Genomic DNA, 14,532 nt, shown 5'->3' with positions numbered 1-14,532 from the left:
AATACACCAAGTAGTATCTTGGGAAAATGTCTTCTAATTGTAAATTGTTACTGCTTCTATAACTGGATTTGTGCATTTAAATGAAATTAAAGGGGAAATTGGAATCGAATCACAGAAACTTACAGGAAATACCCATAGACCTACTGTGGGTTTAGAGACACTGGGGAAATGGTAAGGAGACCCAGTTTCTAAGATAAGCAAACTTTTCAGACACTGTGGCTTCAACCACCTGCTTTCAACAAGTATGACCTCATAGCCCCTCTGCCTCTGTTCCTTTACCTATAGAATCAGTATAGGGAAACCCACTTTGCAGGATTGTCGTGGGCAAGGACAAGCATCCAGGCTCTAGGGCTCGGAGATGGGTGCTTTTTATAGACAGGAAAGAAAATGTGCTGTCTGCCATCAGAGTGTCTGCTCTCCTGCCATGAGTAATCTCATTACATACTTGCAAGCTAAGGACATATTATCAGCTTTGGTGGAGAGATTAAGAAAACCAAAATTAGCAGCGCCAGGTAATTTCACCAGGATCATACCAGAAAGTGATAAGGGTGATGTCACTTCCAGATGCAGGTAACTAAGACTCTATGTGCCACTTTGCCAAGTGTGCAGGCATCTCTATGCTTCTCACACTAACTTCTTTTCCAAATTGAAACACTTCCAACCACAAGGCAAAGCCACATAACTGACAAGTAATGGGAAGGGAAAGACAGACAAACCTCGGACAGATGGACCCTAGAAACTTTCCTCCTGGACTGAGGCCTTGGTTCATAATAAAATTTCCCTGGTGGTACTTTTAAATGAAGGGAAAATTCGGAGTCCAGTTGCAAAGATGCTCAACCCAATGGGAAAACAGGTCTGTGCTCTGACTCCTCAGAACAAGCATCACATTTTACTTTGGTTCCTTATGTGCTCAGTTGCTATTAAAACCTCAGTTTTAACAGCAAAGTGAGGGCAGATTTAAATGGGGGGGGAATGCCATGTAGACTTTTCATCCATGACACATGCAACTTCAGGAAGATAATTATAATAAGGTCACAGTTGGGATAAACAGGCATATGTGTTGATGGATGGATAAATTTTAAAAATGAGCATGCATATATACATGCATGAAGGTGTCTAAACACATTCAAAAATGTATATGCAGACACACATGTGAGGGTATGTAGACAATATATGTCTGCATATGTGCATATATACACATATATGTAGATCTATATGTAGGCATATCAGCATTTTTGCATGTGTTTGTTTGTGTTGTGCCTGCATGTATCCGTACATGTTTTCATGTGGTATGGCACATGTGCTTGCGTGAATGCACATGTATTTGTGTGCACCATGTGTATGGAGGCCCAAGGTTGTCCTCAGGTGTTTTCCTCCTTTGCTCTCCACCAAGTATACTGAGGCAGTGGCTCTCAGTTGAGCCTGGAGTTTGCCAAGTCAGCTATCCTGTCTACCCAGCGTGCTCTGAGGCTCTCCCAGCTATGGCTCTCATACACTGGGATTACAGTCAGGTCACCATGCCTGCCTGGCTTCTCCATGAGTTCTGGGTGTGGGGACTCCAGTCTTTATACTTGTGTGGCAAGTGCTGTAACCATAGAACAATCTCCCCAAAATGGCTTTTTAGCCTAGTCAGTTTGGAACAACTGTTAGGTTCTAAGAGTATTATTGTACAATATATTACATCATATATAATATATTATTATAATATTATATATGCTATGTATTAAGTGAGAGCATAGTCTGAAACAGTCCCTCAGGGGACACTGAGGCTGACATACTATATCGAGCTGCCACACATTTTGATCTGGAATTTCTCTCTAAACACACCATCCTGCACATACATTCACACAAGAATGCAAATGCTTCCCAGTACATGACTGCTTATTTTAACAAGTGAGGAGAGGCAACTGAGATGCCCATAAAAGGAATATTATAAAAACATAACCATAGTTCAACTGTGTGATGTATCTCATAAACACACTGAAATGAGATAAACCTGCTTCTGTGACCTAGGACTATCACCAACCTATAGAGACTAATGAGAAACAGAGTTAGCAAGTAAACCATTACACACTTTTTAATGTTTGGGTGTGTGCATGTGTGCACTCAGATGTCTGCATATGTACATCAAGATTGAAAAGATTCACAGATGCAGGGATCAGGGGTAGCTCCCATGAGAAAAAGTGAAGGACATTTTCACCCCACAGTCCTTAAAATAGTTTGAACTTTAAGCCTATTCACTATTCTGTTATGTTTGCTGGGGGTGGCAGCTTGTTCATTCCTGGATGCCCAGACCATGACATAATCACACAGAAACTACACTATTTACAACATTGTTTGGTCAATAGCTTAAGCATATTTCTGGCTTACTCTAATATCTTAAATTAACCCATTTCTATTATTTTATCTTTTACCATGAGTCTTGTGGCCTACCAGTCAGTTTCTAGCTGGCAGCTCACATCTTTCTCCTCTGGTGGCTCCGTGGCTTCTCTCTGATTCTGCCTACTCTCTTCTTTATCTGCTTGGGATTCCCACTTTGCCCTATTCTGCTAAGCCACTGGCTAAAACAGATTTATTCATTAACCAATAAAAGCAACACATAGACAGAAGGACCCCCCATACCACCGTTACAAATGTGTATTTATTTATTAAGTTACTTCTTAGATTCACCCTCAAATAGCATTCTGGCCTGTTGCATTCATCTACAATGAGGAAAGAAGTGTTGGGCCACCACAAGTTCTGAGCTCTGAGGTTCTATGGCTGTCTTCAGTCACAGAATAAGTCAGGAGTATTCCTGCTCAGACTGTCAGTGTTAAAATTCAGAAGGGAGAATTTCATCATCAATGTTTCAGGACAACCGTTCTCAACTTTTTAAAAGATTTTTATGACCACAAAAAAATACAATTTCATTGAACCTCATTTCTCAAATGAGTCTCTGTTTGAGAAATGAAAAATAGGGAATTGCAACATTATTTGACATAATTATGATGTTGCTCTAAATAAAAACTTTTTACAATAGATCCGGGTGGTTGACCATCCCACACACACTAGCATGAGATGGTGCTGTGTGCACTGTGGACTCAGTGTGGTGAATGAGTCCCTGAGTATGTCTTTCACAGAGAAATGTCATTCATTTGGGGTGCTAACCTTTGCTTTTGTCAGCCCACTCACAAATCTAGTTAGCCACACACTTACATTAAATTAAGAAAAAAATAAAAATCTCAGTTCATCTATAGAAAAAGTACACAAATAGACCATGGTAGTTACTGGACTAATAAGTTTCATTTAACTGTGATAGATATGAAATCTAAAATGATGTTTTTAAACATGCATGATCATACATTTGCAATATTATATATAATATATTTTCTTAATACATGCACATAATTTATACATATATATTATTTATATATACATATATGCATGCATACACATAGTTGCCCATGTACACATAGTTGTAGGTCCGTCCATTGTACTGTGGCCAATCTATCAGGTTCTATATCCTTAAAAAAACCTTGATTCTCCCTTCCGCAGAAGCCCTTAACTGTTAATAACCCCTCAGCTGGGGCAGGGCTCTGTGCTCTTCCCTATCCTCACTGAAATGCTGGTTGGCTTGCTCTTGTCAGCTTTTGTGCAGGCAGCCACAGCTGCTGTGCGTCTATAGAGTTAACAAGAGCAAAGGTTACATTCTATCCGGATGACAGTGTTCCTCCAAAGTCCGTCCTGACTTTTGGCTTCTGGTCTTTCTGTCCCCTCTTGCATGATGTGCCCTGGACTTGGGGGGCACAGTGTGTGATATAGGAACCCCATTTGGTTATTTTCCTTCACCTAGTTCAGAAGAGAGAGAGACTGAAATGTGTGCCCTAGTCCTCTTTGCATGTGCGTGGAAGGAATGGCCTGAGACTGTTGGTCATCTTTTCAATTGTAGTAGTAGTAGTTGTTGTTGTTGTTGCTGTTGTGAGAATGGTGGTGTTTTATGTGGCATGTGTATACATATGAACATCTTCAAACAAGTTCAGTAATGCTCCAGTGGAGTTGATGAATTAAGGATTGTTAGTACCTCATGTCGCGGGTGGAAACTTGGGTTTATATTTTAGTTTCTGATCTATTGTTACTTTATTTCCTTTTTTGTTGTCATTATCCTTTTATATTTAGCAGCAGGCACCAATGTGTAGCTGACACCTATGGATATTTGTGAATTTAGATGAAAAAGAAATGATTTGGCCAAAAATTCTATTACTAAAATGCAGTTACACCCTTATAGGTTTTGTTCATTCATTATTTGAGACAAAGGTGACCTCAAATTTGTGATAATCCTCTAGTGCTGGGATTACAGGCCTAACCCATCATACTAGGCAAAACAACCTAATGTTTGTAAGGGTGAATTTTCTAAAGATTAAAGTGAGATAGACTGCTCATACCTAGAAAGCCACAGCAGCTGCTATAATGTTCTATAATTTATATGATGATTTTAAATTTACGAGTATAATTCTATCATTTTGCCTCCTTTCTTCCAAACCTTCACCTATATGACACCTTGCTCTCTTTCAAATTTGTGGTCTATATTTTCTATTAATTACTGTCACAGTTGTCTCTAGTAGATAATTCATACTCTTGGGATGCTCAAGAGAGAAATCTCTCGGCACCTGACTTCATGGAGCAGTTCACAGATCATGCCAAAACATGACCAACTTCTCCCATCGAGTAATTGGCTAGTTTAGCCAACCCTTTCAGATCTAGAATGAATCACCAGCTCTGGGGTGTCACACATTATGTTACTCTGTGTGTGCTTTCTCTCCTAAATGTTGTAGACTTCTGTATGCTAAGGTTGTATACTGTTTCTGTCTTAAACAGATGGCCGAGTAAAAATTTGGGTTTATGGTGTTTCCGGTGGCAGTTTCCTTATCATGATTTTCCTAGTATTTACTTCCTATCTTGTTTGGTAAGTACCAAGGAATGAAAATTTTATAAAACCTGTTTTTGTGTGTGGCATGCTAAAAGGAAACCATATTTTTAAAGTATTGGTAAAAGTGACAGGAATCTCATAGGATTGAGAATCTCATAGGAATACCATAGGATTGACAGTTGAACTACGGGACCTGTAACAGTATTGTTACCACTTGATACCATGTTTTTATTTGGGTTTTGAATAATATTGGAAGTTACAAAAGACAAACCATGTCTTGGCATTTTTGCTCTTAGCGTTTGGTTTGAACTGTGGGTTTATCATCATGCATGTGAGACTTCTCCTAGACAATGATGCTGAGTTCCACACCCAAGGATCTGAAGTTAGTTATTTTGGGGTTTGGCCAGGACTTCTGCACATAAATAAGTTCCTTAAGTAATTCTGATTTGTTGTTAATCTGAGAACACTACTTTAGATGACTCTAGTTATCACATTATTCCTAATTTATTATTAGTTCTTAATCTGGCCTGTTTTTGAAAAGGTGGGGTAAATCAGCCAGTTAGTTCGGCTTGTTAATGCATTTTGAATAACAAAGATAATATTAACTATCCACATTTAATTAGCTGTCGATTCCAGGGATCCTGCTTTGTAAGTGACGAGTCCTACTGCCTACTCTTTGGAAATTCTAATTAGTTTACTGTACAGAATATATTTTAGTTGATGATCAGTTCTTGAGACTACATATACATAAATAAATTTAAATATTTTAAAGTATGTGAAGAATATTATATTAGCTTCCAAAGCAACATTTTCAAGGATTCTTCATGAGATTAAAGTATTATTTGGCTTTTTTCTCACAACAGAGATATTTATATTCTTTATCTGTCTCATAGAATATTTCTTGAGAATTTTTACTCAAGTCTTAATGCTGACTCAAATCTGTGTATTTATCTTCAAATTCTGTTTCCAAGGCTATGTAGACTTTGAAATTTTTGCTTTTGGTCAGTTAAAAATTGGTGAAGAAAATCAGGTGACTTTTATCCCTCTTGCCACCTGTAGTGATCAAAATTGAATTCCTAGAAATGAGATTTCCCCCCAGCTGGTATTTCCCGAGCGTTGTGGTAAAAAGTGCTGTCCCCAGGATCCACCCTGTCCGCCACCCTCCAGTCCGAGGACTGGACACGCTGCAGTGTTCCAGCTGATACACTGGGCGAGTAGCATGGACATCTAGTCATAATGAACATATGCTTCCGAGGAGCTAAAGAGACCTCTGAGGTACCTGCCAACAGAGAGGGATAGAAAGGGGTGTTCTAAAAGTCAGAGTAGAGGACATGAAAGTTTGTAGGGCAATGCTCTTCAAGTTGCCCACAGTAAGGTTCCAGATCACCAGTCTACCCGATGGCAACATAAAAACAAGTGACTTCCTTGAGACAAACAACGTCACCCCAGCCTAGATTCTGTTGTTTCCACTGCACTCTGTTACCCAAGAAATTAAAAATGAGCATGTGGTTTTTAATATTTCTACTAGTGGAAATATTCATATAGGTCCATGAATATTCCCTTCATTATTTTTCTCCCTTCCCTATGATTCTCACATTTTTAAATTAGTCCACACTTCCAGCAGCACATATTTAATAAGACTCTGAGATCCTGGATTCTAGCAGTAAAATTGTGTTTACCAATACCCCTTCCCTCTTGTCGCTCGCTCCCTCTGTCATTTTTACTCTGATCTAAAATCATTTTGATCTTTGGACTTAGTCTCCCAAGCACTGGGACTAGGGGTGCAAAACCATGCTAGTTGAGGAGATCTGATTACAAAACATCAGAAGAATTTCTCCCTTATATTTACAGTGACAAACGTACATTGCATAAATGTAAAATGGATTTATACACCATTTCTCCCTCATTATGGCACTACGTTAGTCTTCCTAAAATATATCTCCACTGATCACTCCTCTCTTCTGTACACTATTAGTAATGTCTCATTTTACTGATGAAGTCAGGGTCATGTTTCACTGTCTAACTGAATGCCCAACGTCTTTCATGACCAAACCCAAACACCTCTCAATTTCATCCTCTGCTATTCCCTGGACCCTGGACACGTTAATTTGTGCTGCATAGACTCAAATCCTTTATCTTTATTGTCTCACAGAGGAGTCTTTTAAAAATGATCAATTTATTTATTTTCTATTTAGATGAAAAGAATTGAACAAGTATTTAATTAATATGCTTAATCATATATCCAATCCCAAAGCCTGTGCCATATATTAATATTTACCTTAAGTTATTGACTTCAGGTCGATCAATGAATATTTCCTTCGTTACTTTCCCCCTTCCCTACAACTGAGTCTCATTCATGGTAGTCACGGTTTATGCAGCAGTCATATGCAGTTTCACGTCTGCTGCTTAGCGATCCCGTCAGCCTCTCCATTAGCAATCAGACGTCCTCTCTTCTCTTCACCATGTTCATTCCCACACACAAGGTTGAGACACGGCATGTCTGAATCTGTGTTGCCGTTTCAGATGCTTTATCCCAACGGCCCACTCCATCTGTTCACCTTTCTCAGGCCATTGTGTTTGCCCTGTGTGTTTGCTCACGATCCCCGCTGAATCAAACCTTTCCCTCCAACAAAGGCAATTCTTGTGGCTTAATCCTCATGACCCCTTCAACAAAAGGGAAGCTTTCACAACAAGTTCTGGGCATTCGACCCAGACTTCCAAACTCAAATTCCAACCTACTCCCCTGTCAAAGAGCCAGAAATAGCTCATCTGGGTCTCCTTCCCTGGGATATTTACTTCATGTTGACAGTGTGGGTATTTGTGTAGATAGCATTCAACTTTCTAGGGAACCCCAAAGACTTGAGAGGGGCAACTATGCTGACTATGCTTTTACACCAAACATTGGATCATTATTTATTGAACACCGGGATAAGGAAATGAATAAATAATTTGATTAATATAAAAGGCGGGTTTTTAAAAGATCTTTGGGTTTGTGGATAAATTAGTCAAACATTTGTAATGTTAGGCACAGAAATCCTACATGGAAGCTGCTTTCTTTAATCCCCATGATTGTCTCCTGGCATGATTGTTCCCACTCCACTTTTAAAGGGTCCTTGACTGAAATACTGTTTCTGTCCTCACGTGACTTGGAGAATCAACTCTGTATTTGGCTAATCCCAAAGTGCAGGCTTCTTCTACACGTTCTCTCCCTTGAGTAATTCTGCAGGGTTTTCAGATGCAATGTGAAGGCCTCGGTTTCCACCTTAGAGCTCCTACATTTTTCTACAATTTTTTCCACAGCCCGGGAGAGACAGGTCCTTCATTGCCTCAGAGCAGCTACCTATAGATAGCCAGATACATCTTTTCCCAGCCACTCATTCTATTAAAAAGTTTGTAGGAGCGTTAAAGGATGGCAGTTTGGAAATGTTCTATTTTCCACACAAGGAAGGTTTATGGTAAGAGAATTCCTACAGTATGCCAGGGTTTCGACATATACTTTAAATGAACGCAATTTATAATAAAACTTGGAAAGGTTTTTGAGAAAAGCAGACAAAAAGTCTCCCTAAGCATTTTTTTTCTACGATGACCTTCTGAGCACAGGTTTCCCTGGGAATAATGCATTCTAGAGTTCCCACATTAGTGTTAGGGAGGGATTTCATTTGTTTTAAGTACTCTAAAGACTCCCAGATCTTACACATTCATCGTTGAGACCCTTGGACTCGTGGTGTTCACAGATTACCCTGTGAGATGAGTCCCAGTGAATGAAGCCCTAATCTCAGTGACTCCAGGCCGTGCATGGCCCACCAAGGTCTCCAGCCCTCCATTGTCTCAGAGGTGGAAACTGTGCTCATAAATCCACATATGGAAGCAGACATAAAAACATCTGTGCACATTTTGAGTAGAATTTCCCAGGCCCGGCTTGCAGAGCCTCGCCAGGTTTACATGTCTCCCAGGCACTGATTTTATCTCCTCATACAAATCTAGCCATTGCTGTTCCTTGTTGTTACTCCCCAGGTCGCCAGCTTTCATTTCTCTTCACCTAGGAACATATAGCACATGCAAAAGAAGGGCAGACTGCCAAAAACTGTAGGAGCTACAATTCTCAACCCTCTATTTATTTGCTGTTCTTTCCCAGACAGTGGGGATATGGGGACATTTTTACCATTGCTTCAGAAGAAATTCTTGATACTCACCAGCGTAGATATACAGGGTGTCACTTCCAGGAGGTCCTAACCTCTGCTCTGATTTTTTTTTTTCACCACCTTTAAATGCATTAGGTCAGCATGCCAAGGAACCTGTTTCAAGCCAGGTTTATTATCCATGCTAGACGCTCCACGCAGCTGCAAATAAAGCCTCCGGAATATACTTATGATTCAAATGGATAAAGTTAAATTGGATGCTAGTCAAGTCATTATGCAATACCCCTCTGAGAACCGGAGAGCGCCTGGAAGGCAGGATCTCAAAGCTTGGTCTCTCTCAGCAGAGGATTCTAAATCAAGCTGCTGCTTCCCAATCAGCTGCTCTGCCTGGAAGCTGTTGGCCTGCAGCCTCTGCCCAGGACTCAGTAAATGCTCACTGGGAGCCTACTGCCTGCCAGGTGCGAGGCAGAAGCCCTGAGAGGATGCACGGTTCCATTCAGGAAAGTTTAAGAAATCATTTTTATCTCTTTGGCTTGTATGGCTTGCTTCAGACATCAATCAGAAAAATTGATTTTGCTCCTTAAATTAGCACTTGGGCATTTTAAGTTATGAAATCCTTCCTACAATTGGTTCTGTCAAAATCTTTATATTCGAATAAATTCAATTAACGGGGAATTCACCACTCTCACCACTGGGTGAAAGAAGTTAGACACAAAGGGTCACAGCTAGTAAGACGCCATTTGTGTCAGACATCCAGGACGGAGAGATGCATGGAGGCAGAAGGTGGGTTAGCAGCGGCCAGGGAACACAGGAGGGAAACAGGAGACACTGATCAGTGATGAAGATGCTTCCATGACAGATGGCGGTGACAGCGGATGGCAATAGTATATGCCACCACTGTGTTTTACAAACCAAAATGTTTCATTTTAATTAAATTTGGTCTGGATATAAAAGTCAATGCATTTTTCCAGGCAGAAGTGAATGTCACTTCTAACAAGCACCTCCCTCTCAGGTCCTGGGACTTATTGAAGGAGTAAATATTAAATGTTTGGCACAGACTTGGCACTCAGTCTGCACTGAATAAAAATAAACAATAGATGCTACTATGCACTACGTGCCATAACTGTCTGAAAGCAGGAGGTGGGGGGGCTGATGAGGATAGAGCAGAAGAGGGCTAGCCTCTGGAAACATGACAGAGCCAGGCTCTGGGGAGAAGGGGGTCTGTGTGGAGAAGTCAGCTATAAACAAGAATCAAGAATGGAAGTACACAGTGGATAGCCACGTGGATTTGTCTTGCCAGGATCTTTATCAGTAAGAAAAGCGCTCTTCCTCTATATGACAAAAGTTGTCCCTCACAGGTAAAGCGAGGCCCAGGTGAGGACAGCTTTGTAGAGAACTGTTGAACTTCTTCTGCTTGATTACAGTGGGTTGGTAGCCAAATAAATGCCAACTTTCAGGCCAGAGCAGAAATAGATTTGCTTAAAAACAAGGCCAGAGCAAGACACAGGGGTCTGGCTGCTCCAGCTGCTTGAAATGTTAAACATCTGGGGTGTGGAGGTCATGGCAGCTTAGGAATTAGTGAACAGCAGATGTCTACCTTCCTGTGTGTGAATATGAACAACTCCAGAAAATGGCTCTTCTCCTAAGCCGCTCACTCCACTAAACTATGTGTAAGATTTTGAAAATATGGTGGCTTATATTTTAAAAAAGTTAAATTGAGGAATACAGGCATAAACCAAAAACTGTAGTTTCTAATCATGCTGACGGCATATCCTTCTCTACTATGGGCTGGCGTACAGCTGGAGTCAGCTTAGACTGGGAAAAAAATGAGCTATGATGTTCACACAATGACAAAACTTCCCACAGTGCATTTTACCGTCTCTCCACTGATAAGCGTCCCAAGACGTATTCAAAAGAGAAAGCCCATACTTACTGATAGAGGAGTCGTTTGTAATTTTCCCACTTGAACTTCCAGCCTTCAAGATTGTCTTTGGCAGCCGAAGAATAGCTCTGTAACGTTTATCTGAGGAACTCTTTTCCTTTTGCAGCAAGAAGCCAAAACCACATCAAAGCACACCTCGCCATCAGAAGCCACTGACCTTGGCCTACGATGGAGACTTGGACATGTAACTTGAAAAAGGAATCCAAATGGAGACATCAACTGCTGCCTTAACTGCTTTCTCTTTTGTAGCTCTCAGACTTCTCAGTTCTTTGAGGAATCTCATGATGTGATCCCTTGGGCAGAATACAAATACTGCAAGAGTAATAGTGCCCCAACTTCATCTGGACACGGGAGTCAAGGATTACTGGGTCTGCCACTTTGTTTTCAAGTTGTTTGTGGGTGTGAGTATTTTACTTTTTTGGTTTTCCCAAGAGGCCTGAAAACCCTTCTCTTCCTGTTTGAAAATGAGAGGAAGAAAACATGAAGGATTTCCCACAGACTTGAGTAAACTTGATCTTAAGCCGCATAGTGACAATCCACGGGAAAGTCCAATCAAGGCATTTACTGTAAATGGCGAGTCTGACACTGTATTGTTATGCACTATATTAGTGCAGAGTCCTTATTCCCATACTTCAACATGAGTTTTCTAGAGTTTACATTGGTTCAAAAACTTTCCAATTGGATTGCCTATTTTCATGAACACAGAGAGAATGGGTTGCCATTTCCGAAGTTCTCTGAGTTTTTACCTTTAAATATTTTATTTTATTTTGTAGCCAGGGGAAGATGGCACTTTGTGGGCTGCATCTGTTGAGACAGAAGAGTGTGCGTTACAGCTGGACTAGAATAAAATGGGTGGTTTCTGGGTGAAATATGTACCGAATGTTACCAATGAAGTAGGTGATTGTACTGGAGAATGAGGTAGACTATTTGATAACTAAAACTGTATTTTAACAAAAATTTAGCTGTGTAGCTATAGCATTAACCACACACAGTTGTAATTCAGTTGAATGTTGACCAAAATATGCTTTTGTAATTTCAATTTTCTTATCTGAATATTTATAAATTATTTTGAATTTAATTATCTGACCTCATTTAATATACATTGAACACCAACCCTGTTTGTAGCGAGTCTTGTTTTTATAAGGTTTCAATAATATCTAAAGCAACACATTAAAAAGCTGAGACCATTTTATGAGCTAATTGTTTGTAGTCCCGGATGTTGGAAGTAAGAAGGTGCCATTGTGTGCTATGGATTTGTCTTTCTAACAAATAAAGTGCTCAAGAGACTGTAGCGCTGGCTGGCTCATATCTATTCACTTCCAAAGCTGTGCTTTGACAAAAACAATTTAACTCTCATCATTTTAAGAACTGGCAGATAAAATCACTGATAGAGAAAAAGAAACTCCAGTTGCTCAATATTATCAACTGTGTCAAAATATAGGTAGGCATCAGTCACAGAGACGGGGCAGCACGGAAGGGACATTTATACTCCAGGTGATGTCAGATCTACTACCATAACCCTGGAAACATTGATATGGAAATGACCCAGGAGAACTAAGCAAATGTTAAAGACAGAATGGTGCCAAGGAGCAAAGCAGACTGTTTTTATTTACTTGGTGGCATCTGATAACTGTTTAACATATAGGGAGGCCTTTGATAATTGCTCTTAACCGACATCGGTATTTTTTTTTTTTCAGGAAATAGGAGGTGAAAGAGGTTATCTTACTACCAACACTCTCAGAACTGGGCTTTCATTGTTTAGTTTCTCTGAAATAGCAGCCATGCTTGAGACAGTTGAAGAGAACCTGACCTGGACACTAGACCTGATAGGCCCCTTTAGTACCCATGTGACTCTCAACAGGAATATAAATTATAACCAAAAATGGAAGATAAAACATCATTTTCTTTTTAACATGCACATTAATAATAAGTATTAAACCTTGGTATGCAGTAAACATCACAATAAATACGGTCTGTGATTAGCACTTTATAGCACATTCAGGATTGGGAGCCTCGGGTCATTATATGTTTTCATTCATTACGGATTCAACTATTATAATATATATTGAATTTGCATTAAAATACTAGATTTTCAACAGTTCTGGCTTGAGTAAAATTGTTTCTCCAATAATATGAAATTGCACAAAATAATTTCTTTTTAGTTTACTCACATTTTCCCCATATCTTTGTCAATATAGATTCTATTCATTTATTAAAACAATACATATTTATTGAATAGCTGCCAAAATAGGCACAGTGCTCAGAGGTACATTACTGAAGCAATAAAATAGAGTCTTTTCTGACTTTCATAGGACTTTAAAATTATGCCACACAGCCAGGAATCCATAGACAGGAATTCCACCCTGCTGTAGTAAAGACGAGTGGTCATTGCCAGTAAATAGAAATCCTGTGGGCTGCCCATTAGTTCATTCACCAGGTATGGGAGTATTTTACCTTTATGAAACATATTACTCATAGAACAAAAAATAGTTTTAATCTATATAGTTCTTTTAAGTGTAGAGGTATATGTCTGAAGGTGAGAAGTGCTGTGTCGCTAATTAGTTGTCAGCCTTATGTCATCTAAATTACATTTTGACTCACTGCTGTTATTCTGCTAAAGGAACAAAGCGCTAACATACTCCTTGTGCCAGTGCATCCCTACACCCTCATTGGATAAGCTTTTCCTTCCTTGTAGCAGATAGTAATTAGCACAGTGACCCACAACTGGGCAATGTGCAGAGAGTGAGAGACTTTGAAATGCTCAGCTCCAAATGGGATGCCTTTATCAAACCCCTCCGCTTAACATTCAGGGATCTATAGGAGCGAGGAGGCAAAAGGGTTGTACGAGCCAGAGGTGGTGGATAACTCCCAGAAGTCAATGTTTTCCAGAAACACCAGAGCTGAAGCACATGTCCACTCACAGAGACTGTGGCAGCACATGCAAGAGTCAAGCCAGACAGGGTCCCAACATGGAGAACACAAAGTTCTTTAGTCAGGAAGCTATTTGCAATTGTTACCTGCTGGGTAAGGGACTCAGATTTCATCAACTGAATGTCACTAGAGATAACAACAACTCACCTAGGCAGGCCACAGGCCCAAAGGTAGTTGGCAAACACAATCCAGACTCCACTGCAGGTTTTATTGTACTGTGCTGTGCTTGCAGACAGGCATGCATTTCGTGTCTGTGCACACACTCATGCACATTTTGCTTCCTGTGACCTTTGGTTTTATTGTTTGGTTGATTTGGTTTCCTTTGGGGGAGTGAAAGACTATGAAGTTGAATGGATAGGGAATGAGGGGAGGATCCGGGAGGAGGTGAGAAAGGGGAACCATTCTCATAATGGTTTAATCATTAACCATTATGATTAAAACATATTGTATGGACAAAGAAATATTAAAACAATAAAATCAGTTTTCATAGTGAAGCACAGAAGAAACCCAACTGTGTATCTCTGAAAGTATACAGCGCATGTCCCAGGTAAGTAGCTTGTAAAAATACTGAATTTGACAAAAAAAGTTCTTTTTCATTTTTTATTTTGGATTAA

The 14,532-nt window shown here is 39.9% G+C and overlaps 1 protein-coding gene across 1 annotated transcript in view; it reads left to right on the top strand.

The window, feature by feature from the left end:
• The window catches only part of Thsd7b (thrombospondin type 1 domain containing 7B), an 878,050-nt gene extending 865,772 nt beyond the window's left edge, over positions 1-12,278 (top strand). Inside the window, exons 27-28 of the mRNA XM_048430634.3 lie at positions 4,855-4,942; positions 11,094-12,278. Coding sequence (XP_048286591.3) covers positions 4,855-4,942; positions 11,094-11,175 — 170 coding nt within the window. The 3' untranslated portion in view covers positions 11,176-12,278. The remainder of the gene's footprint in view (positions 1-4,854; positions 4,943-11,093) is intronic.
• The last annotated feature ends 2,254 nt before the right edge of the window (positions 12,279-14,532 follow it).

This window comes from Myodes glareolus, chromosome 5 (assembly GCF_982192425.1).
Source record: "Myodes glareolus chromosome 5, mMyoGla1.1, whole genome shotgun sequence".
NCBI lineage: Eukaryota > Metazoa > Chordata > Mammalia > Rodentia > Cricetidae > Myodes > Myodes glareolus.
This window is presented reverse-complemented; position numbering and strand designations above follow the sequence as displayed.